Below are 26,208 nucleotides of genomic sequence, written 5' to 3'. Positions count from 1 at the left end.
TCACTGCTCTCGAACAAACTGCAGTTTTTAAAACTTTTTTTTTGCATTGGTACATGTCCCATGGTGCAGGACCCGGTTCCCCAAACATGGCAATAACTAGCATATAAGCCTTTAAAATTAGCACTTTTGATTTTTCACGTCCCATAGACTTTAACGGTGTTCGCACAAATTTTTTGCCTGTTAGCATGTTCTGCTGCGAACCGAACCGCTAATCAGTAGGCTCATCCCTACTGATTAGCATGAAAAAGGTGTAATCCTGGTGCGGGGACAACTGACCCTGCCTGTGCCTGGCGTAGCCCACAAGAATCCACCCTCGGGATAGGCTTCCTGTGCAACCCACACTTGGTGCCCAGTGAGTTAATGGGGAAACACATGGAGGTGTCACCTGTATCACAACATGCAGCCCACCCTTACAATCTAGTTCTAGCCAATTCTGTAGGTTGCTTCAGAAAATGGGCGGATGAATTTTTAAATGCACAAAATATACCAAGCTATAAGATCGAATCTGCAAATATCTGAATAGCCATAACTTCCCTTCAAAGGATTTAGATTCTGTTTCGAATTGGATTCAATCAAAACTGAGTTGTCTGGCCAGAGTGGACTATTATCAATCATTTTACACCAGTCCACAGAACCAAAACACTTTGTTCGTAAATCCGCTTATATTTGGATTGATCAGATGATCAGATAAAATTATCAAATTATTTTTAAAGCTAAAATGGAGCAGATTGGCTCCCTCTTCTCCTATCCGCCGCTGCCCCCCCCCCCCCCCAACAATGGAGGAATGCCAGGGCTTGGTCGCAAGTGCGACCTTTGCGACCCTGGTAGTTCCGCCACGGCTTACAGTGTAAGCTGTAAGCAGCAAAAAAAAGCTTTTCTAATATTTTGGCTGGAGAACATCCAGTATTATCTAACACTTTACTCCCCAGCTGCTTTCATTCATTTGAATTTCAGCTCTCAAATTTTCTATGATGGAGGTTCAGCATCCCATATGGGCTTTACTTAGGGTGGTCTACATGCAAATGCAGCCTGCTGAGAACACCCACTCCTTTAGACATCCATCCATTTTGATATTTGCATTAGGACTGAGGGCTCTTACTCCAGTTTGTGTAGTGTGAGTGATCCAAACTGTGCTCGGGAATGGTTAAGCGTACTGTACAGTTGATCACTTGGAAAAGGTGGCCCTGGGCATAGTTCACTTGTGGTCTGTACAGTTCGCGTCAGTGTAAGTGCAAACCATGTCTGATCTCAAACCTTTCCATAGATCACTGAGCACATAACTTTCCATAGATCAATAAGCACAGAACTTTCTATAGATCAATGAGCACAAAACTTTCCATAGATCACTGAGCACAAAACTTTCCATAGATCACTGAGCACAAAACTTTCCATAGATCACTGAGCACAAAACTTTCCATAGATCACTGAGCACAGAACTTTCCATAGATCACTGAGCACAGAACTTTCCATAGATCACTGAGCACAGAAGCGGGGATCACTGTGGTCTGGTTGGCAGAAGTGATGATGGAAGTGTGCCCCAGAATATTTACTTATAAGCCCAGCGTGAGTGCAGACCAGCGAGGGAGTGGGGAGAAGGGAAAATCAAACTTGGGTATGGATTAGTTCAACTATGCCCAATGTGAGCGCGGCCAAAAAATAAGGTATATAATGAATGCCAAAAAATGGAAAAGGAGGAATCATGGAAAGCAAAATAAATGTAGATTAAACTTCACCTTCAGCTCAAACTTCATTATTCTTCATTCTACTTCATTTTTGCTACTATTCAACTCTGACTGAAACTAGAATTTCAGTGACATGATATAACATGTCTTTACTTCAAAAGCAAGAAGAACCTTAAAATATCACAAAACAAAATGGAGATTTTTACTCTGCCAGGACTACTTTAGCTGTAATTCTGAAAATTGCTACACAGTGACTAATGCAGTCAGCAAAGACGCTCTGAGTCACTTCTTATTATCCTTGTAGATTACTTGCGTCAAGGATTTCAAAACTTTTGTTAAGTGCAGGCATTAGTGGAAAAATAAGTTGCTTTATCTTTGCGTTCCCAGTTGGTATAAAAGTATTCACAAGTTAACTTTCAGAAATAAGACGTTCTGTGAGTTTTATAATTGAAGATAAAGAGCATGGTCATCAAAAGCATATTAGATCAACTGTAACAGGGAGGAAAGAAATGTCCTTATAAGCGGTCAAAGCCAGCAAAGGACGGTCAAGGTCAAAATAACTATAACAATAGGGATTTACTATGGCAACCTGTAACAAAAGGTGCTTCTAAAAAAATAGGATTTTTTATAACAGCTTACCTGTAAAATCTTTTTCTTTTCATGTACATCACGGGACACAGAGCCTCAGAAATTACTGATGGGTTATAGGGTATCACTAGGTGATTGGACACTGGTCACACCCTAGACAGGAAGTTCAACCCCCTATATAACCCCTCCCCTTACTGGGGATACCTCAGTTTTGTAGCAAACCAATATAAATGTATTAGAAGAGGGGCGGGACCTCTGTGTCCCGTTATGTACATCAAAAGAAAAGGATTTTACAGGTAAGCTGTTATAAAAAAATCCTATTTTCTTTCTCGTACAGCACGGGACACAGAGCCTCAGTAATTACTGATGGGACGTCCTAGAGCAATGCTATTTGAGGGGGGGGGACCACACAAGCAGGGTGTAATCAGACCTGAGGACCTTGTACTGCTGCCTGCAGCACACTACGCCCAAAAGGCGATATCCTCATGCCTTCCCACATCCACCTGATAAAATCTGGTGAATGTATGGACTGAAGACCAGGTTGCGGCCTTGCAGATTTGAGCCATAGAGGCCCGGTGATGTACCGCCCAAGAAGCACTAATAGTCCTTGTAGAGAGTGCCTTGATTTGAAAAGGTGGAATTTTCTGTTTCAAACCGTAAGCTTAAATAATCATTTGTCAAATCCATTTTGAAATGGTAGACTTTGACGCTGCCAGTTCTCTATTGGGACCTTCTGGCAGTACGAACAAAACATCCGTTTTGCGAATTTGAGCAGTTGCTTCCAGATAGGCCTTGACTGCTCTTACTACATCCAAAGAATGTAGTGACCTTTCTTCCGTAGAACAGGAATCTGGGAAAAAAAGGAAGGTAGAACAATATCTTGGTTTAGATGAAAATCTGAAACCACTTTCGGTAGAAAGCTAGGATGAGGGGACAATACCACTCTATCCTTGTGTATGATTAAATAAGGCTCTTTACAGGAAAGAGCTGCTCTGATACTCTTCTAGTAGAAGAAATGGCTACCAGAAAAAATTAACTTTCTTGTCAACAAGACCAAGGGAATTTGACGGATTGGTTCAAAAGGCTGTTTCTGTAAAACTGACAGACCCAAATTCAAGTCCCAGGGGTTTAGGGGCGCCCTAACTGGAGGATTAAGACGCGTTACCCCCTGTATAAAGCTTCGGACTAATGAATGCGAAGCAAGAGGCCATTGAAATAATACTGACAAGGCCGAGACCTGGCCCTTGATGGTACTCAAGGCCAGCTTCATTTCTAATCCCATTTGTAGAAAGTCAAGAATTCTACTTATGACATATTTTCTGGGATGCCAAGCCCTGGATACACACCAGGAGATCTAAGCTTTCCAGACTCTTATGATAAATCATTCTGGAAGCTGGCTTTCTTGCATTGATTAGGATACAAATCACAGGAACTGAAAGCGCACGATTCTTCAGAACGTGGGTTTCAATAGCCAGACCTTCAAATTTAGTGTTTGTAAGGCAGGATGGAACACTGGACCTTGGGATAGCAGGTCTGGACGTGACGATATGGTCCACGGGGGACCTACTGCCATCTTTACTATTTCTGCATACCAAGCTCTTCTGGGCAACGCTGAGCCACCAGAAGTACCGATTTCCTTTCCTGCCTGATCCTGCAAGAAGTCGTGGCAGTAGCAGAATAGGAGGAAATGTATAAATCTGGAAGAATTGATGCCATGGAGTCACCAACGCATCTGTCCCGCATGCAAGAGGATCCCTTGTTCTTGACACAAAGGTATCAATCTTGTAGTTGAACCTGGATGCAAAGAGGTGTACATCTAGAACCCCCCATCTTTGGCATATGGCCAAGAAGACGTCGGGGTGAAGAGACCATTCCCCTGGGAATAACTGCCGGCGACTTCAAGTAGTTCGCCTGCCAGTCCTCTACTTCCGGAATGAAGATCACCGATATGCACAGCACATGCTTCTGCCCAGATTAAGATCTGGTTTACTTCCCCTTGGGCTGCACGACTCCTGGTGCCTCCCTGGTGATTGATATAAGCCACTGCTGTGGCATTCGGACTGGATCCTGACAGGGCAACCCTGTAACCTGAGTGTCCAGGCCTTTAGGGCTAGATACGCCGCACGGATCTCTAGAATGTTGATGGGTAAGGTCCTGTCTTGGACCATCTCCCCTGGACAGTCGAATGTTCCAGGACTGTTCCCCAACCCGAAAGACTGGCATTTGTTGTTACCACTGTCCAGGCAACTGGAAAAAAGGGTTTTCCCTTTTGCATATTTTCGGGTATCAACCACCAACTGAGGCTCTGACGCACTGTAGGAGACAGACGCATCAGGAAATCCAGTGCCTGAACCGCCTTGTTCCAGGCAGACAGGATACTGTTTTGCAGCAGTCTCGAATGAAACTGAACATAGGGAACTGCTTCGAATGAAGCCACCATCTTCCCCAGTAGCCTCATACAAAGGCGAATAGGAGGATCTTTCTTTGCCCTGACTACCTGAATCAGTTCTGGGCTGTATCTATAACCAGACCGAAATACTCTAGTCTTCTCACTGGTTTCAAAGAAGACTTCTCTGAGTTAAGGAGCCAACCTAGGTATTGCAGGTAGTTGACTGTGGTGACCAAGCTTTGGTCCAAGCAGGCTACCGAGCGATCTATCAAGAGTCGGTCGTCTAGGTATGCTATTACCGTTATACCTAGGCCCTTAATCTGGCCAGCGGAGGGGCCAAGATTCTTGTAAACACCCAAGGTGCAGTAGCTAGCCTGAAAGGCAGAGCTATAAACTGAAAGTGGCGTTTTTCTACTTTGAAACGCAGGTACTTTTGATGAGCAGGGAAAATAGGCACATGCAGGTATGTGTCCTTGATGTCTATTGACGCCAGAAATTCTCCTTTTTGTGGGATGGAGATTACCGATTGGATCGATTCCATGCGAAAGGATCGTATCTTTAGGAATTGGTTTAGATCCTTGAGATCTAAAATGGGTCTGACATCTCCATTTGGTTTTTGGAACCCTGAAAAGGTTGAATAAAACCCCAATCCCTGCTTTTGCGTGGGAAACACCACGATAACTTTTTTGCGACAATAGTCGCTCCACTGCTGGAAGAGAGACTTCTTTTTCTCTGGGTCTCTGGGAACATTTGATCTGAGTAAACGAGGAGAGGGGAATACTCTGAACTCTAGTTTGTAACCTAGAGTTAATGAGGACATCACCCATCTGTCCTGGAAATCCTCCTACCAGAGCCTTGAGAACTGTAGAAGTCCTCCCCCCACCCCAGCGAGCGGGGGCACTCCTTCATAAAGAGGCTTTAGCGTCTTGTCTAGTAGGCTTCCTCCCACAGGACTTCTTTTGTCCCTGGGTCGACTCTGAGATTTATTTCTTGAGCCTGACGGAGGAGGCCGTTGCGACTGCCTGGAGGCTGATGCTCCTGGCACTGGGAACAGAGCCTGTTTAAAAGAGGGACGTATACCAAATCCTCTCCGAACAGCCTTGCACCATGAAGGGGAACCCCAGCCCGAAGCTCCTGACATGGTGATTCGGCTGAAAAATTTTCAACCATAAGATTCTACGCATATGTACCAACCCAAGGGCAAAGCGAAAGGTTTGGATGATAGAATCTCTGATTGCGTCAACAGCAAACACAAAACCGCTGTTAGGTTGGCAAACCCCGGGGCTTGCTGTTCAGGTAAAACTTTGAGGACCTGTTTAACATGGTCTCTCAAGTATTGACAGACTGATTGCTGCCACTGCAGGTCGAGCTATTAGGACCTTGCCAAGAAGAAAACACCTTTCAACAGGAATTCCAATTACTTATCAGTTGGATCCCTAGGCATCTGAGCGTTGTCGACAAAACAAGCCAGACTTATTTACGGAGGAATGGCGGCGTCAACTGCCGGTATACCCCCCATCTTAGTAAATTTTTCCTCTGTAGGATAAAGTGTTGCAAAACTTTTTTAGGCGGAAAAAAATGTTTATCTGGGTGATCCCACTCAGAATAAATAAGCTTTTTCAGTAACCATAAACAGAAAAGCATGTGTAGTTTGAGGAGGCCTCAGTGAACCCAATCCAAAAGGAGGGTTCTTTAACTGACTCAGATACGGGCAATTTAAATGTGGAGCGGACCAATCCAGCCAAAATTTGCACTGAAAAGGGCCTTTCTCCACTTGATTCCTCAGAAGAGGAATCATCAGTCCCATCCCGAACCTCTGAGAGGGATTCCTCTCCCTTTTTCCCCAGAGTTCCTCAACTTGAGGGTCCTGGGTAACAGAGGAAGACCTAGTGCGTTTTCTTCCACTGAGTGAAGATGCGATTAAGGCCATTTAGACTTTCCTCTAATCCATTAATGGTTGAGGAAAAAACCTCCTGCGTAATGTATACAGGGGCTGAAGTGCCAGAAGCAGATGCAGCCCCTGGCCCCGACGGCTCTCCCTGGCCAGCCATCCCAGGTCCTTCAGGGGGGGAAGGTGCTGCAGAAGGGGGGTCCTCAGAGCCTGAGGGAGCCTCTGGTTTTCGGGGTATTTGTACCTCTTCTACCCATAGTGCAAAGCAACAAGGTGGAGGTATCACACAAATTAAACACTGACTGCTGAGCGATGTAGTACAGCAACTGCCGCTGCTACCAATGCCCAGTCTAGTGTTTCTAAGTAAATGCTGCCTGGGAGAATGTCTGTGTCCCACCTTACATGCGACCGTCAGCTCTGTGTCCCTCCATAGGCTGTGTGCACCTGGAAAAGTGTGCCCTTTATAGCCTGTGTAGCCGGCGATGTGGGCGTCTAAGCATGCCGGACGTCTCGTTAATGCTCCGCCCCTCCCTCCCGCCCCCCTCCTTGGTTTTTTCAAAAACGCGCGCTTTCCTGCGCGAGCCGAGGCTCCGATCCTCAGGACAAGCATGGAAGGGAGGCTGGGGTGGAGGAGAGAAAGAGCGAGAGAGGCCGGTATATGAGGAACCTGCCGATAGTAGCGGCAGCGGTAGCGCAGTATACTACCGCTTTTCCGCCCACACCAGCCCCCCTAAACCTCGGGGGGAGATATCCCTGAGGAAAGAGCCCCCCATCCCATCCTACCTGGAGCTCGGCTGGAGGAGCGTACAGCGTGGACACTGAGACAGACAGATCAAGCATGAGAAGGTATGTGCTCTTGGCAGCCCCCGGTGGTGACAATAGGCATAGCATACATTTACTTAAAGGAGAAACCTACTAGAATTAAAAAATTCTGAGGAATCTCCCTTACCTTATCCAGCTGCAGGGTTCTGTTATACAGACCCAATCTTCACCTCTCACAGTGGGCTCCATTTGGAAAACCTTCAGAGACAGGGGCCCCATAGAAAAGGAGGACCCGCAGTTCTGGGCCCGTAAAGCACCCCGCCAGGGATATGGCTAGAAAAACCAAATACTGGATCCCGGGGTCCAGCTCTCTAAAAAGAGAAGCGTTACAGGTAAAACCTCGTTTCTTCGGACATGAGGCCCGGGTACCATCCAATTTGGCCTAAAAAAGCACTTTGAATGGATCCGGTTGCATGGCTTGCCCCAGTATAGGATATCCCTTTGGAGCTTTAGCACAGCGCATCTTATTCGTGACCAACACCTAAGACACTGGCGAAAAAACTGAGGTATCCCCAGTAAGGGGAGGGGTTATATAGGGGGTTGAACTTCCTGTCTAGGGTGTAACCAGTGTCCAATCACCTAGTGATACCCTATAACCCATCAGTAATTACTGAGGCTCTGTGTCCTGTGATGTACGAGAAAGAAAACTTGTTCTGAGAAAAAAAGGCAGACTGCCATTACTGATCTTCTAAAAATACTAATTTAATTGCAGCTGTACAGATTTAATGGCTTCAGACTTTTAGTGCATCTATAGCTACATTTTTTGGGTACAGTGGTTAGAAACTCTAATCAATAAATTTCAAATAATACATCCAACAAAGTGTAAGAACAACCAATATATAATATATTCATAAAACTATCCAAGCTAAGTTTTCCCCCTCACAATACTTACCTGGGACAGTCTTATGTACATATTATATATTGGTTATCACATCTATGATGGCTGTAGTATATGTATGTGTATTTAGCTGTGCATAAAAAAACAACTTTTTGGACAAGTATAGTACTGTAGTAAAAAAAAAAATTATATATACACATATATATGAAGATATATATACACACACACACACAATGTTGATATCACAAACCGCATCAATATAGTGCACTGGGACATTTATTTCTCATTATTGTGATATCTGAAGTCTACGTTAAAAGTTTACATATCGTATTACATTTGTAAGATTAAACACATTATATATACTGCAATTAAAAACTTCCCTGATTTCCTCTATTACACATTGACACTAAAACTTTTTCAGATCTTCAGATAAAATTTAATTTCAACATTTACTGTATAGAAGAAAGTATTCAACACCAGCTAAGGCTGTGGGTAATAGATGGCCACAGGCAAATCAAAATTCGATCCATCAATCTCCGGTGAATTTCAATCCATGTATGGGCAGGCTGGTCGTATTGAAGTTGATCTATTGATCAACTTCCGTACAACTAGCGTGTCAGGTTTTTTTTCATTCAATCACTGCCGGTGACAATAGCCGCAAGCAGTGATCATTGTAGTCTGACAGCGGGAAAACATCCCGCAGTCAGAATACAGTAACTCGACGTGAGAGATTCCCCCACCACCAACATGTGGTTGAAGGAAAGAAAATTGCATAATATATGGATAGCTGTTGCAGTAAGCTGCCTTCTTACACTTAAATGATTTCACCACCTTGAGTTAAAAGACTGAAACCAAATGTTTTCCACTGTTGCTGTAAAAAAATGTTAGTTTCCATACTGAACACTTTTCAGCCTATTTAAAAAGCGCAGTCTAAGGCTGATGTCACACAGAAGATGGCATGCTAGCATCAGGAACACAAAAAGGCAGCTTATCTGTATGGTATTGCCCACTCACTAGCTGGCACAGCAAGGTGTGCCTCCCTCACCCCAATCTCCCCATGTAGGGGAATTTGCCAACATTTAGGGCCAGTTAGGAGAAATTCCACAGAGAGAAGATTTCGCTCATCTGCGTGACTCTGCCACTGGTGAAGTGTTGCCAGTCGCAAAATGCCCTTGTGAAATTAGCCTAAGAACAGACCCCATAATGCGTGAGCTAGGGCCTTTTCTAACTAGGAAAACAGTTTTCTAACTTACATTTTAGATGGACAGAACCAGATATACATACTTTTCTCTGAGATTCTGTAATTCTTTCTTCATATCGGCATCTTCAAACTCCGAGTCATTGTCACTACTCACATAGGAAGACTGTGAATGAAAAGATGTCACATTTATTGAAGGGATTTTCATGCCTTGTCCACTTGGGGAATCTGGGCTCTGCACACTAGACTTTCGATGCAGGAAAGCTGCAGCTTTCTTCATGAAGTCATTAGCCCCTTTGCTTGGGGTTGACGGAGCAGAATCTTTGGCCTTTGGCTGAAAAATCTCATCCCCTGAATCACTTGACACGTGTCCACAGAAAAGAGAATTTATAGGGGAAGATGTATGTGCACGAGGCACAGAGGTCTTGACTAGATTGGTGGGAAGTTGGTCTAGATAGACATCTGGAGGAGCTGAAAACCTCTGATAACATAGAGACTTGACAGTAACCTCATCTTCTGTACTCATAACAGAAAACCTCCCAATTGTTTTTGACTTTTCAGCATGATGATGTCTCTTTTTGGGAGAAGATCGTTCTAAAGAACTTTCCTCTTTCATCTTCTGATCTCCAGAATAGCGTCTTTGTGATGGAGTAGCAGTATGGACCTATCAGGAAAATAAAAACACAATGCTCCAAATTCAGAACAATCCTTCAGTATTGAGTGATAACACAACTTACACATGTATACAGGCACAGATTACTTACACACACACACATACACTAAAAAATATATATATATATATATATATATATATATATATATACACACACACACACACACACACACACACACACACACATATATATATATATATATATATATATATATATATATATACACACACACACACACATACATATATATATATATATATAAATATATAAACACACACACATACATACACACACACACAAGTATTTAATTATTATAAATTGTTTAAAGTGGAGCTTTATACAAACCGCTACATACACAGATTAAATGCACAGTCAGGAAGAACACCATGCTAATAACGGGTTTTGCTTTTCCTAAATCACCTCTCTGGTCACTGGGACAGAGCTGATGATGCTGATTCATTGTCTAATGATGATAAGAATTTCTGCACAGTATTTGCAAATACTTTGGCAGGAAAATATATGAGGGGATTTACTGAAACTGGCGCAGCGGTGCATGGCAACCATATAGCTTCTGCCTTTCATTTTCGAAGCTTAACTGAATAAACTGAAGATAGAAGCTGATTGGTTACTTAGCACAGTTGCTCCAGATTCTGTTTACATCAGTTTTAGTAAATTCCCTCCATTGCATACACTGTATGTATTTTTATAATGTTCATTTATCTGTTTGGAGTTTAAAACATTCCATCTTATGGGAAATTATGAGTACAGCACTAGATGGTACATAAAAGTGTATCAGCCCTCTGTGACAAAAGCTATATTATTAACGCAAAAGAGGCACTTGCTCAACAGAACACCTAAAGACTGTAAATACATGAGTTTTAGGATTCCGGGACTGGCAAGCCTGGAAAAAAAAAAAGACCTTTCAATTTAAATACTGTAATAGAAACATAAATCAATTACAACAAGTTAAAGTGGTGTTCCGGCCGAAATTATACTTTTTAAATAAAAATATCCCTATAATACACAAGCTCAATGTATTCTAGTAAAGTTAGTCTGTAAACTAAGGTCTGTTTTGTTAGTTTATAGCAGTAATTTGTTATTTTATAAACTTACAGCAGGCCGTGGCCATCTTAAGTCTAGGCATCTGAAGCCAGACTGTATTTCTTCCTGGATCTCATCCTTGCAGATCTCGCACATGCTCAGTGCAGCACAAGCAGTGTAATAGGTTTCAGGTCAGTTTCCATAGCAACGGCAGTGTCAGAGGAAGTTGCTTCCCCTTCCCAGAAGGCATTGCAAACAGGAAATGATGCGATGGGCCGCGGCCAGGGAGGAGGAAGTGAAAAATGAATACAGCAGATATACAGTAAGTGCTGAGAAAAAAAAAAAATATATATCCAATTTGTTTACAGTGCACAGTTTAGTGAGGGATGCTGAAGATTGTAAAAGTGGGTGGAACTCCATTTTAAGCTAATTTCACACTAGCCCGTTCTCTGAAAAGCAATCCGCGGAGGATCAGTTTTCAGAGTGCAGCTAAGCAGTCCCTGTCAGGCATTAAGGAGGTGATCCCACTGCCTCCTGAATGCCCGTTTTTTTTTTTATCCGAACAGCAATTTACAATGGGACTAATGCGCCACAACTGCCACACTTACTTTCATGGCCAAGTGACAAGCTGTGCTGCCTGTCAACTCAACATACCACGTTAAATTTTCCGCAACGCAAAGCACCATAGCAGTGGCATGTGAACAGCCCTCTTCAGCTATTTTGTAGGTTTTGGGTGGTTAAAACTGCTGCTCAACTGTCTGTTTTTACCACTTACCCCCTCACTGCCCATATTAAAAGAATTGAATTTCCTACTACCGTATATACGCGAGTATAAGCCGAGTTTTTCAGCACATTTTTTTTGTGCTGAAAATGCCCCCCTCAGCTTATACACAAGTCGTTATCCATCTGCATACCTGATCAGCCCATGTCATGCTCAGATGGCGGGCAACAGTGAGGCGTGCAGTGGGCGCAGTGAGGCGTGCAGTGGGCGCAGTGAGGCGTGCAGTGGGCGCAGTGAGGCGTGCAATGGGCGCAGTGAGGCGTGCAAATGGGCACAGTGAGGCGTGCAAATGGGCACAGTGAGGCTGCAAATGGGCACAGTGAGGCTGCAAATGGGCACAGTGAGGCTGCAAATGGGCATTGTTGACCCCCTTTTCCACTTACAGTAGCTGCTGCATTTCCTACCCTAGGCTTATACTCAAGCTAATATGGTTTTCCCAGCTTTTTGTGGTAAAATTAGGTGCCTCGGCTTATAATGGGTCGGCTTATACTCAAGTATATACGGTAAATTATAAAAGTCTCCTAAACACAAGGTAGCTAAACTCCAGACAAACACCTAAATACACTGTAGAAATACATATATGGGAGCTGCCCTACCTACAAAAGGATTTGTATTTCTGTCCATATAGTCCTCAGATTTAAACAGCACAGCTGGCATTGTGACCTGACTTTTCTTGGTTTAAAATAAATCCTAATGCTTGGTCTCCCACCTTTCCTCAATCTGAGATTGGACAGTTAAGTAGAAATCAGACTGATAAAGGTCATTTATCTTCCCGCTCCTTTTGTCGAGCTCTGATGAATGCAAGACCACTAATTGGACCCAGGTACTGCCTCTCACTCTCACAGTTTGGATGCTGCCATAGAACAATTTAAAAAACTGCTCAATTCACGTTAAATTCAGGTATTTCTACTAGCTTATTTTTTTAAGCACACAATTTAATTTATTTTTCTTAACTGCCTAGGTTTCAGCTTTAAAATGTAGTTTCTATCTTCTTCACTCTACTGTTGGAGAAATCTAAAACATTTCAGATTGGAAATGTGACTCCTTTTGTTATGCCCACGGAGGCTAGATGGGAGCTGGCATTACATGGATGACCCAGCTGCCAAGTAATGGTTCCTGCCACCAGACATAGGATATTCTCGGGGGAAAGCAGAAATACTCTGTTGTAAAACCTAACCCAGATAATTGACTCTTTGCTGAGCAAGCTCACTCAGTGGATATGGAGGACATATAGACACAAAATTGTACCAGATCTTTCCTGCAGTTTCGCCTCAGTAATAATTAGGGTAAAAATAGAGAGCTAGATAGGGAGCTCGTGGAGTTTAAAACGCCTGTTTAAAGACGTTTTGACTGTCTAGAAAATGCCCTGAAGGGCAAAGTCCATGTACTAGTGAGACCAGACCTGTGTTAATGGTTCCGGTCAGTGTAGGCAGCCAGCTTGTTAGAGCAGAAGAGCACTCTGTATACAATGAGAGAGAGGGAGAGAAAGCGGCGCCACTCTGAGTGCAGCATTAGGATAAACCATACAGTTTAATAGTTCAAGTTCAACTCATAATTTTAGCAGAGATATAAAGGCATGTTTGCAATTTAAATTCTGTCCTTGGGGGTCCCCTGCATCCAGCTGGGCAGCAATGATCTGCAATCCTGGCCGCTCCGGTGGTTTCCGAGGCTGAATGTGATCAGTGTATCAGGAGCGTCAGCCGTTATTGACAGGGGGGGTGGTAGAGCTCACATTCGGAGCATGTATGCTCTTTTATCAGGCATCTAGCTCTCTTTTGCTAATTTTTTGGTTATGGTCCAAGATGGGCTCTTTCTGGGAGGGGGTCCAACAGCTGATGCATAAACTTACAAGTTTCTTGTTAGAGGACCGCCTTGAGCACTTCCAGGTTACAGATCACTCTGCTCTACAAAGGGCAGATATAAGATATCCCCTCATGGTTCACTTGCCTACTTGGGCTAAGGTCAGCATTCTACAAAAGTAGAGAAGTACTGACTCCCCCCTCCCCCTACTACTGGCCATTGGTTTGCAGTGGTAAACAAAATCAATGACATGGAGCGCCTGACGGCGGCTATGAAACGTATTGAGGAGCAATTTATTAAAACATGGTTTCATTGGCATGATTTCCAGTGCACATGGGATTACGCTTCATACATGTCTGAAGTAATTCCACAACCATCTCAGTAACAGGTCTATGGTTATTTGACATGTTATCTAACAGCATAGTTTGGGAAACTGTCATTAGAACGGCTCCTATTTGCTTTTTATCCTACCACCCAGCCCCCCTCTCCAGTGCCCCCCCCTTTTTTGCCCTCTCATAGTATTTCCCTACCCTTGCCATTGCTTAGCCACCCTTGGCTTCCTTCTTTTACTTCTTACTTTAGTCTAGGGTCATCTACCATATCTCTATTCAAAACATGTCCTTTCAAGCATGGCAGAGTCTTATAACCATTTTTTTAAAGGAGGGATCTGGCAGGGACAAATGTTAATTTCTATATTTTTCTATTATGACATAAGTAGTGGCATAACATTTCTGTGCATACATTATTGTTACCGCATCTCCTCCATGTACCTTTGTATGACCAAAGTGTGATATGTGATGGCTATTGTTTGGTGAACTGTTCTACATACCTTGCTGAAAGAAGAAATAGAACATTTATAAATGAAAAATTGTTCCCTGATCTAACTGTAAAGGTCAGATTGGGTGAAAGTCTACTTATATTTATATGCACCTTTAAATAGACCCTGATGTGTTCTAGCAATTTACATGCTTTGTACATTTTACCGACATTACAGATTTTGTTGAATCAAGGTTTAGAGAAATGTCTGTATCATGCAGAAAAAAAAAAAGAACTTACCCAATGTCTTGGCGATTCATGGCCACTGGTGTCACCACTGACTGATTCTGCTGATGGAGCACTCTCAATTGGATCCAAGATGGTTCTGTTACAACCTGTCATAGACGTTATGTCTGCATTCAGTGGCTGTGAACTGATAACCTCTGCTATATTTTCCATGGTCACAGAATTTTCTGGTGTCCCAGCAGACTGATTAGCTGGAGCATATTCCTGATATAGCAGATTACGGAGCTTTTCATCTAAAGTCTTAATTGTATCATCAGTATATTCCACTCTGGGTGGACCTTCTCCATCCGATTCGATGCTAGCTTGTTGTACAGTTGAATTTACTAATGGTAAAGCTAAAGGCTGAGCCTGAGTTTGTAAGACAGGTTGAGATGCTGCAGATACTTCATGAATGTACAGTGCCTCGTTCCTTTGATTACTCTTGACAGCTGAACCAGTGTCTGCCGTTACCACAACAGGTGGACTACATTCCGATTCATAGAACACCTGCTGTTCAGGCTGAAGACTCACAGCATTTTCCTGAGGAAGGTGGTGTGGTTTACCATTATCATGAGTTGCCTGTGCAGGATGGACCAGATCATTTGAACCTATAGCATTGTATCTTCGATCTGATGGTGACACACACTTATTGTGCTCGGTTTGTGCCAAAGTGTGTGCTGTTGGCTTCTCATTCAGAGACAGTACATGGGATTCTGCTTCTTCCAATTCAACAACTTGCTGAAAACCTGCAGATACACCAAGAGTAGCAGAATCTCCTTGCCGGAAGGAAAGAAATTCTGGATGAGCTGAAAATGACATTTCAGTCTGAGTTTGCAGATCAGAAAATATAGTGGAGGATGACTGTGTTATAGAGGATAGCGTCAAGGAAGCAGGAATTTCTACATCCACATCTGTTGAGATTGACTGGCTTGCGGTCGAGTTGGACTTGTCCTGTTCTGTAGAAAATTTATGTTGACCATCTTCACAGGCCTTTTCATCTGTAAGAAATGAAACCCTCATCATTCCACCTCATTTACTACCAGGAATAGAACAGCTAAGACCATACAGATTTATATCTCCTAGCAAACAAAAAAATGGAAAAACGGAATGGCAGCACGTTAAACCTGAGGATTTTAGATTTTACTATTTTGGAACACTTCCCTGTTAAGTCTAGGAGATAAATACAGGAACGGCTATATTTGCACACACGTGTGCTTTATGAGATGTCTAGTTGCCTGGCTGTTGCCTGCCTCTGAGCTTTATTGTTTTCTAAGGCTGGGTTTACACATGTCCGGCTGCAGTTTACAGTTTGAACGGTTTTGTTCAGCGGCAAATTTTTTATCTGAATTCGCACCTAACCAGACCCAAAATCACACAGGATTTTCAAAAACTGACTGTGCCGCCCCGGACATGTGTGAGCAGGTTCCATTGAAAGCTGGTACGATTCACATGTTATGTGAATCGAATGCGGTTAAAAACAAATCAGATTTGCATATATGTGAACCGAGCCCAAGTCAGCCTTGTTCAACCAGGGTGCCCTCAGGTTTCTTCAGCAGTGCTTTGGCAAAACCCCTAAAAATTGGTGGATCAAGCCTGCCTTTTAGTTACACAAAGCCACAACCTTCTAGCTGCTGGCGTCCTAACAACCAATGACTTCATTTGTTGATAAGGAGGATGTAAGGCCCCTGCACAGCATCCTTGTTTGCTCCTCCCCGTCAACACCAGGGTCACAATAGCTGAGTGATGGAGAGAAACTGAGGATTACCAGGTTAAAAAACATCAAAATATGAACAAAGAAAACTAATGCAGCCACCACATCTAAAATCAGTAAGTTGCAATACTTTCAAAGTGCATATAAACGTTAAGAACAAATATTAAGTCCTTTTGAGTTACAAAACCAGAAAGCATACTGTAAATGAGGACCAGAAAGTGTTAGAATTCCTTATAAAACCTGTTACAGGTCAGTGGCAGCAGTGGTAAACTAGTCCCTGTGATTCCCTTTAGGAAACAAGCCTTTCCAAAAATACATAAAAACTCTGACTGCAGTGACTGTTGTCATTGTGATGCACAGGATTTCCTACAGACATCAATGGCCTCTATGGTCATTACAGCTGTCAGCAGACATTGACAGTGTTCCAAAATGCTACATAAGCCAATGCACTATGCTGCCATCACAGAGCTCAGCGATAAATGCTGTGGATCAAAGGCAGCAATTATCTGGGTGTCAGAAAATGTAGAAATCATGGATGGAGATGCGATCACCCACACAAGACAATGTCTATGAAGCCTGACAGGATAAATAAATTGAATTATGTGAATTGTACCCCTTCAATAAGGAGTTAAAGTAACCCTATTTACAAAATTAGAGACATTCTGAAAACTGGTACCAAAAAAAAAAAAATCAATGTATTGATGTAACATACCAAGCCACAGCCTAAGTGCCCTGGAGGTTCAGAAAAATACTTCTGTTTTTATTCACAGCAGGAGAATATGTAAATGAGAATTTGAGAACATTTGATATAATTTGGGATAAAATATATTAATTCATGCATTGGCCAAAATGTGACCTGAATAAAATACTTAAAATGACTGTTAATAAGAATATTACAGCAAGCATGAGTACAGAGGCGGATGGTCTAACAAGGCCTTCCATTATCTGGGGCAAGGTTACATAAAATGTAATTGCACTCCGGAGTCCGTCTACATCACACATTTGTCACAAGAACCAGCTCAGTGCATGTGTTGTCATGCTTAAGAGAACAAGTCACAACTGGGCTTGTGTAATAGTCTAAATCAAGGCTTTTCAACTGGGGTTCTATGAGAAGTCCAATCTGCCACATTCTACTCATGAACCGCAGGCAGTTGTTGAGTAGATCGCTTCCCCACTTTCCCGCACATGCAGAGCAGCGCAGGAAAGTAATAGTAACTAAAACATATAAAATTAAGTGTAACAATCTAAAAAATAATAAAATCCAAAGTGCTATAATGGAACCTCCCAACTAAAAAGTTGTTCCACTTGAAGTTAACCACGTTAGCCCCGGAAGGATTTACCCTCTTCCTGACCAGGCCATTTTTTGCGATACGGCACTGTGTCGCTTTAAATGGCAATTGCACGGTCATGCGACATTGTACACAAACTAAATTTATGTCTTTTTTTCCCACAAATGGGTTTCTCTTGGTGGTATTTGATCACCTCTGCGGTTTTTATTTTTTGCGCTATAAACAAAAAAAAGCACCAATTTTGAAAAAAGCAATATTTTTTACTTTTTGCTATAAATATTCCCAAAAAATATATAAAAAAAACCAAAGCACTTTTTTCCCTCAGTTTAGGCCAATACGTATTCTTCTACATATTTTTGGTAAAAAAAAAAAAAAAAAACGCAATAAATTATAGCGTCTACAAAATAGGGGATACGTTTATGGCATTTTTATTAATAATTTTTTTTTTTAACTAGTAATGGCGGCGATCAGCGATTTTTATCATTACTGCAACATTATGGCGGACAGATCGGACACGTTTGGCGCTATTTTGGGACCATTCACACTCTTCCTTATAATTTTAACCCCATGTATTGTTCGTAATGATTTATCAAGGGACACATGATCAGAAGGAATATGAGACAACTGGGACATCCCGATGCAGTCTAACGGAGCAGAGGGCAACAACAAAACAGTACGAAGCCCACAAAACAGAAAGAAACTGGGGGTAAACTGCAGTTCAAAAGCTGCTTGGAGAACCTTAAACCAACTTGGCAAAACTTAGAGAACGTGTGTAGGCAGGTGCAGTCTGTATGCTCTACTGCAGGTGCCACTCAACCACAGTGGCAATGCAGATAGGGGATGAAGTTGAGAGGAACTTTGTTGCTCTATGATTTCCTCAGTCACAGCAGGGCAGGATGATGGATGATTGTGCCACATGTGACTCTTGCGGCCATCTTGGGTCAGGCAGAATCTAGTTAAGACTCCAGCTTCCGGGCTTGGCGCGTTTTATTCAAGTGGCTAGCATAGGAACAGGTTCCCCGTCTGTCAGGGACAGTATTTGAATATAGGGAAAAGTTTGGGGAGTAGGGAGAGTTCAGGGACCACATTTACCTCTACCAGGAAGCTTCCCCCTTTGGGTGTGGACCGGCCAGGCCACATTCCACTCCTTGTGGCAGATGCTGTTGGAATCTTCATGTCTTCAGACCATGTGTTCCACCACTACTATAGTTTGTAAGTGGCTTCAGATGCATTTGTAGATGCTGGCCCTGTATGTACTTGTTGAACTTTTCTACAATATAATGTATTTGCCAAATTTGGACTGTGTGCTCACTGCCCGCCACACCACTCTACACCTAGCCCACACACGCAAACAGAAGACCAGGTGGCAGCCTTGTAAATCTGGGACACAGATGCCTGAGGCTGAAAAGCCTATAAGGCACTTACATATCTAGTGGAGTACACCTTAACAGGAAAAGGTGGAACCTTATCTTTAAGCCTATGGACTTGAATAATGAGCGGCATAAGCCATCCAGAAATTGTGGAATGAGAGGGCTGTCCCCTATGGGGACCCTCAGGAATGACAAAGAGGTATTAATTAAGCCTGAAGTAAGATGTGGATGAGTGAAACTCACACAAACTTGTGCCACATCCAAACAATGGAGGATATCTCCTTGGGATGTAATGGAGCATGTCAGAAGGATAAAAATACAATGTTCTGGTTATGGTGAAAGGAAAAAAACAAAAAGGATTGGATAAAAAGGAATTAATGCTGAGTGAAATGGGTTTGCTTTCTAAAAGGTGAAAAGACGTCTTTTCACCTAGGACACTAGGAAAAACCTGTACGATGGGAGTTGGAAGGGAAATATACTGGCTGAATAGCAGCTTTTGTTTGCCATTGTACATTTTCCTGTAGATGGCAGTATACCCTAGTTGTATCAGAATCTTTCTGACCCTGTGTCAGTTAATGAAGGATTAGGAAATTTAATTATTAGCTGTAGTTGATAAAGAATATGCAACACCTGCTTCCTGTTAGGTACAGTGCCTTGAAAAAGTATTCACACCCCTTGAAATTTTCCACATTTTGTCATGTTACAACCTAAAATGTAACTGTATTTTATTGGGATTTTATGTGATAAACCAACAAATGGCACATAATTGTGAAGTGGAAGGAAAATGATAAATGGTTTTCCAAAATATTTTACAAATAAATATGTGAAAAGTGTGGCGTGCATTTGTATTCAGCCCCCGAGTCACTACTTTGTAGAACCACCTTTCGCTACAATTACAGCAGCAAGTCTTTTTGGGGATGTCTCTACCAGCTTTGCACATCTAGGAGAGTGAAATTTTTGTGCATTCTTCTTTGCAAAATAGCTCAAGCTCTGTCAGATTGGATGAAGAGCATCTGTGAACAGCAATTTTCAAGTTTTGCCACTGATTTTCAATTGGATTTAGGTCTGGACTTTGACTGGGCCATTCTAACACATTAATATGCTTTAATCTAAACCATTCCATTGTAGCTCTGGCTGTATGTTTAGGGTCGTTGTCCTGCTGAAAGGTGAACCTCTGCCCCAGTCTCAAGTCTTTTGCAGACTCACAGGTTTTCTTCTAAGATTATAGTAAGTGAAAAAACTGCGCTGGAAGAAAAAAAACTTTGAAAGAAAAGCTGCAACACAATGTGAGATACACACAAAAACAAATAAAAACAAAAATGATTGTAGTATAAACCTAAAACGTAAATAATAGTGATAAGTAATTTAGGAAAATATAAAAGTCCCAAAATAAACCAGTGAACTATTATGGTATAGGTGATAATAAGCAAAAGTTCCAATATCGGCCGAATATCCAGTGAAACTGCCTTTTTCGCTTTAGTAAAGATATCGACTGGTGAGCAATTCCAAAATGAGTGATGTTTCTTGCAAACCCACCACCATAAAAGATGTGCTTACCAGATGCACAGACAAATAATACCTGTGGCCAACACCCAGCCAGGGCCTTTTCCTCAGTGGAGTTCCAATCCTTCTTCCTCTCTTCTAAGATTGCCCTGTATTTGGCTCCATCCATCTTCCCATCAACTCTGACCAGCTTCCCTGTCCCTGCTGAAGAAAAGCATCACCACAACATGATGCTGCCACCACCATGTTTCATGGTGTGTCCACGGTGATGTGTGATACTAGTTTTCCACCACACATAGCGTTTTGCTTTTAGGCCAAAAGGTTCAATTTTGGTTTCATCTGACCACAGCACCTTCTTCCACATTTTTGCTGTGTCCCCCACATGCAAACAGGACATCTTATGGCTTTCTTTCAACAATGGCTTTCTTTTTGCCACTCTTCCATAAAGGCCAGATTTGTGGAGTGCACAACTACTAGTTGTCCTGTGGCCAGATTCTCCTGTCTGAGCTGTGGATCTCTGCAGCTCCTCCAGAGTTACCTCTTGGCTGCTTCTCTGATTAGTGCTCTCCTTGCCCGGGCCTGTCAGTTTAGGTGGACGTTAATGTCTTGGTAGGTTTCCAGTTGTGCCATACTCTTTCCATTTTCGAATGATGGGTTGAACAGTGCTCCGTGAGACGTTAAAAGCTTGGGATATTTTTTTATAACCTTACTCATTTTAAATTTCTCCACAACTTTATCCCTGACCTGTCTGGTGTGTTCCTTGGCCTTCATGATGCTGTTTGCTCACTAAGGTTCTCTAACAAACCTCTGAGGGCTTCACAGAACAGCTGTATTTATACGGAGTAAATTACACACAGGTTGACTATTTACTAATTAGGTGACTTCTGAAGGCAATTGGTTTTGCTAGATTTTAGTTAGGGGTATCAGAGTAAATGGGGCTGAATACAAATGCACGCCCACACTTTTCAGATATTTATTTGTAAAACATTTTGAAAACCATTTATCATTTTCCTTCCACTTCCCAATTATGTGCCACTTTGTGTTGGTCCATCACATAAAATCCTAATAAAATACATTTACGTTTTTGGCTATAACATGACAAAATGTGGAAAATTTCAAGGGTTATGAATACTTCTTCAAGGCACTGTACTTAAGTAGACAGTGCCAAATATCCAGTAATCTTACACCAGAACAACTGAAGACTGCATCTGTCAGAGGCACCAACTGTTGAAAGAAGCAACCAGGGCTCATTATCATTTGAACAATTTCAAACACAGTAAATTCCTTTCATTCTTTTTAAATAAATCTCATTTAAATAAAACGTACAGCTTGATACTGTAGGTTTTACTCTATTTTTTTTTTTTTCACACAGACCTACAAGTGTAACCCTGTGTATATTAAATAATGATTAAAATGCCTAATGATGCTTACTGTAGATCAAATTAATTTATTTCTAAATAATTAGGGGACCAAATAACACTGTAAAGAGACTGACAGGTAGAGTTTGGAAACCCTACCTGCACAATAGCAGGCTAAGTAACCATATTCCTAACAATTACAGGACTTCACATAGAGGTTTTAATTTTATACACAAAATATGTCGGAAAACAAACAAAACTCGGGCAGCTAGACTGTATCCCTAGGTTTTTCCATGCAAAAATGTTTCAGGGTGAAAAAGATGTACCTTTGGCATTAGCACCTGTGCTGTCACTCTGATGTTCTGTCTTTGTAACTACTGAAGAGACATCTGTAGAGCTTGGACTCTCCATCACTGGGCAGATGATAAACCAACGCTTCCCAGTATGCAAGACTAGAAAATACAAATGCAGAGATGCTTAGTTATCTACATCAATGTGAATTAAAAGCTAGCTGTGAGGAATGGGATGTTGCTCTCATACCGTTTTGCTGGTAAACTGGTGTCCTTATTGGGGTATGTTGATTTTCCTTTTAAAAAATTAAAAACAAGTGTTAAGTTGTCTCACTCAATGCGGGAACAACGATCTCATAAAACAAACTGATTATTGTCAAAAGCTAACAATCACTAAAAGTATTCTCATTTTACAAGGGCTGAAACAAGGAAAATCATTCAGTGTCTTCTTATTGCTCACAAGCTCCAGCAACAAGATCTCTCTGCAGAAGTTCTGAGCTCAACGCCGACAAACATTGCGAAGACAAGCAAGGAGATGTCTTTACTATAGCTGCATTTTCAGTAATGTAAAATAAGAATCCAGAGAAGCAAGTATATGGCCACATAGTGGCTGCAAGCGTAACTATAGTGAGCATGACCCAGCCAGTTCAGCCCAACAACAGCCTGGGCCCCCAAGAAGTGATTTGAGGACTCTAGCCATAGCCATGGTCTGCAGGAGACTATCAGAGAAGGGGGTGTGAATTGTAGCAAAGTTGATTTTTGTTTAATACATTTTGAAATACTGGGCTACATAATTAAAAAAAAAAAAAAATGGGAGGTCAGAATTTAAGCCCAGTTGATGTCTCATGTTTTTTCTATAGTCCCATACTCACCACCACACTAAAGTGCACTATGCTGGTATAAATGAGACAGTCACACCCTCATCATGCGCAACTTCAACACAAATTTTTATTGCAGAGATGTGAAGGAGGTATGTCTGGCCAGTTCTGAATATGCATTACTAAAAGCAGTGAATCTCTGGTGCCAATTGCACTACATAGTCATATAGTTAGGACACCCCATGCATTTGTTATAACCAGTGATGATCTGTACTTGTCCCAAAAAGTGGAAATGTAGCCGCCTCTATCTCGCACTTCTCTGCGTCAAGGTTCACTGAGATGTCTAATGTAGTATAAAGCAGCTGCTTAGATAAAATCAACGTGTATATATAAGCAATAAAATTATAGACACAAAAAGTCTCTATTCTCTTATTGCAGCAGCGCTGTGTGCCAAACCGGTCCAGACACATGAAAAAACATAATTGATCAAGGAGACCCAGGAAAGTTAAAAAAAACTGTGTTCAATGGAAGTGAGAAGCTTCTTTCACCAAGGGTATTCACCATGTGCAGGGGGGATCCCCCCAATGAAATTGCACTCACCAGAAATACAGTATTGATAAGCCTTAATGATGTTAATGCTTAATGGCTTTCCTTCTCCTTCTTCCAACCACCAGGTGTCAGTGCCAGTCTCAGTTGATACCGCATAACTGTAAAATGGAGTTCAGGTTTGACTTGAACGCCCCTCGTAAATTCAACCTTATCTGAGAAACTGGAACTGATGCAGTCTAGCGAATGCAGTTTTCTGAATCAGCGCCTCATATAACCCCCAAAACAAGCTAGCAGTCACTGCTCCAACTCCACCTTCCTCCAGGAGAGTGGAGGAAGGTGGAGTTGGAGCAGTGACTGCTAGCTTGTTTTGGGGGTTATATGAGGCGCTGATTCAGAAAACTGCATTCGCTAGACTGCATCAGTTCCAGTTTCTCAGATAAGGTTGAATTTACGAGGGGCGTTCAAGTCAAACCTGGACTCCATTTTACAGTTATGCGGTATCAACTGAGACTGGCACTGACACCTGGTGGTGGGAAGAAGGAGAAGGAAAGCCATTAACCATTAACATCATTAAGGCTTATCAATACTGTATTTCTGGTGAGTGCAATTTCATTGGGGGGATCCCCCCTGCACGTGGTGAATACCCTTGGTGAAAGAAGCTTCTCACTTCCATTGAACACAGTTTTTTTAACTTTCCTGGGTCTCCTTGATCAATTATGTTTTTTCAGATGATCTGTACTTCCAGCCCTATAATTCCCCACATCTCCATTGTCTGGCTAGCCTTAGAAACACAATAGTGGGATCAAATGTCATACCCACACAAGATGTGCCAATGATAAAAAGCAGAAAGACAGCTTGCCCACTTTGTGCCAGTTCACCCAGAAACAACTGTAGAGAAAATGTTCACCATTATCCTACTAGCAGTTTGGTTCTCAGTGTACATAAATAGTTAACCTCCTTCCTCGATCCAGTGATCTTTACTGTGTGGCGATACTTTGAGACGCACAGCCTTGCTTCAGAAAGAGACGCCTCCAGGTCCTCTTGTACATGTGTGCGGCGGCTGCAGCCCCGGACCCATACGCTGCAGGATTGCTGGTGATTGGAATGAATGGGGCTTCAGTGCACTTGCACGGAATGGAGACCTTGAGTGGTCTCTATCTGAAGCAAGGCTGTGTAGCTTTGCTGGATCGAGGATGAAGGAAATTCTTTTAGGTGGGCTGCACTCAGAGGAGTGGGGGCATGCCTTAAACGACATATACCAAAGATACAATTGTCTTGTAATGTCTGATATATAGATTATCACTCTGTAATATACTTTTCCGCTAGCTTTTTCAAATACTGTGATAAATGCACCAAGTTTAGAGAAACGTGTGACTATCTCAATAGTCAACAACTGCCAAAATAGACAACTCATGCAGACAATTGCATACAAGCTATGCAGAGAGAAATTGGATTAGTTATCTTTGGTTATTTAACACAGGACTTCTAAAATGTATTAACTTAATCTACATGACATGATGTTATGGATATTTTTGGGTGATTGAATAGCAAAGATTTTTGTTAATTGTTACATTTTAAGACCATGGGGGTTATTTACGAAAGGAAAATCCACTTTGCACTACAAGTGCAAACTACAAGTGCAAAGTGCACTTGGAAGTGCAGTCGCTGTAAATCTGAGGGGTAGATCTGAAGTGAGGGGAAGTTCTGCTGATTTTATTATCCAATCGTGTGCAAGCTAAAATGCTGTTTTTTATTTTCCTTGCATGTCCCCCTCGGATCTACAGCGACTGCACTTCCAAGTGCACTTTCAGTGCAATTTCAAGTGCACTTTGCACTTGTAGTGCTAAGTGGATTTGTCTTTCGTAAATAACCCCCCATGTGCTGTTTTAGAAGCCAAGCCTCTGCCACTGATTTGCAAATTAACCAGTCGGACTAATTTAAGTCAGGTTAAAGGATATAATGTACAGGAAGTATGGGCGAGGGGATTAGGACTTTTGAACAAGCATGTGGGCAGACAAAGGACAGAGTTGTTCTTGAAGACAGAGGCAAGAGCTGATCTGAGGGCTTTGGAGAAAGCCGATGGACTCCATCAATGGAAAGCCCAAGTTGAGTAGCTGTTTAGTATACTTATTGCATACATATTGTACATGCTTATTTGCTAGGAAGATAGTCAGCTTGTGCATTTTATAGGCATATTTTGTTATACTTTGCACGCTATGAATTGTGTTTTCTGCAGTTATACGTGCAGCTTTTCTTTTTAGTAAAAGTATTAATACACTACAGAGGTCTAAGCTTCCTTGGGTTTTACTGAAAGAACCTTTAAAAAAGACACCAAGCAAAACATGCATTCAGCTTTGTGAAGCAAGAAATGTGTAAGGACATTACCCTTGATATATGTTGTAAAAAAGCATACTGCCCACTCTGTTTCTTTGGCACTTTAAAAACCAAACTGACAAGACTACCCAGTGCTGGCAATTCTTAGCATATTAATCATGTCTTTCCACAGGCAGGATGAAAGCAACATGAAATCAAAAGTAAGCTATGCAATATATGGATATTTAAATATATAATACAT

The 26,208-nt window shown here is 42.0% G+C and overlaps 1 protein-coding gene across 1 annotated transcript in view; it reads right to left on the bottom strand.

Moving 5' to 3' along the window:
• The window catches only part of WNK2 (WNK lysine deficient protein kinase 2), a 356,194-nt gene that overhangs the window by 49,045 nt on the left and 280,941 nt on the right, over positions 1–26,208 (bottom strand). Inside the window, 4 exon segments of the mRNA XM_073592324.1 lie at positions 9,495–10,072; positions 14,761–15,743; positions 22,303–22,428; positions 22,517–22,562. Of these exon segments, the coding sequence (XP_073448425.1) occupies positions 9,495–10,072; positions 14,761–15,743; positions 22,303–22,428; positions 22,517–22,562 (1,733 nt within the window).

The sequence above is a fragment of the Aquarana catesbeiana genome, linkage group LG07 (assembly GCF_042186555.1).
Source record: "Aquarana catesbeiana isolate 2022-GZ linkage group LG07, ASM4218655v1, whole genome shotgun sequence".
NCBI lineage: Eukaryota > Metazoa > Chordata > Amphibia > Anura > Ranidae > Aquarana > Aquarana catesbeiana.
This window is presented reverse-complemented; position numbering and strand designations above follow the sequence as displayed.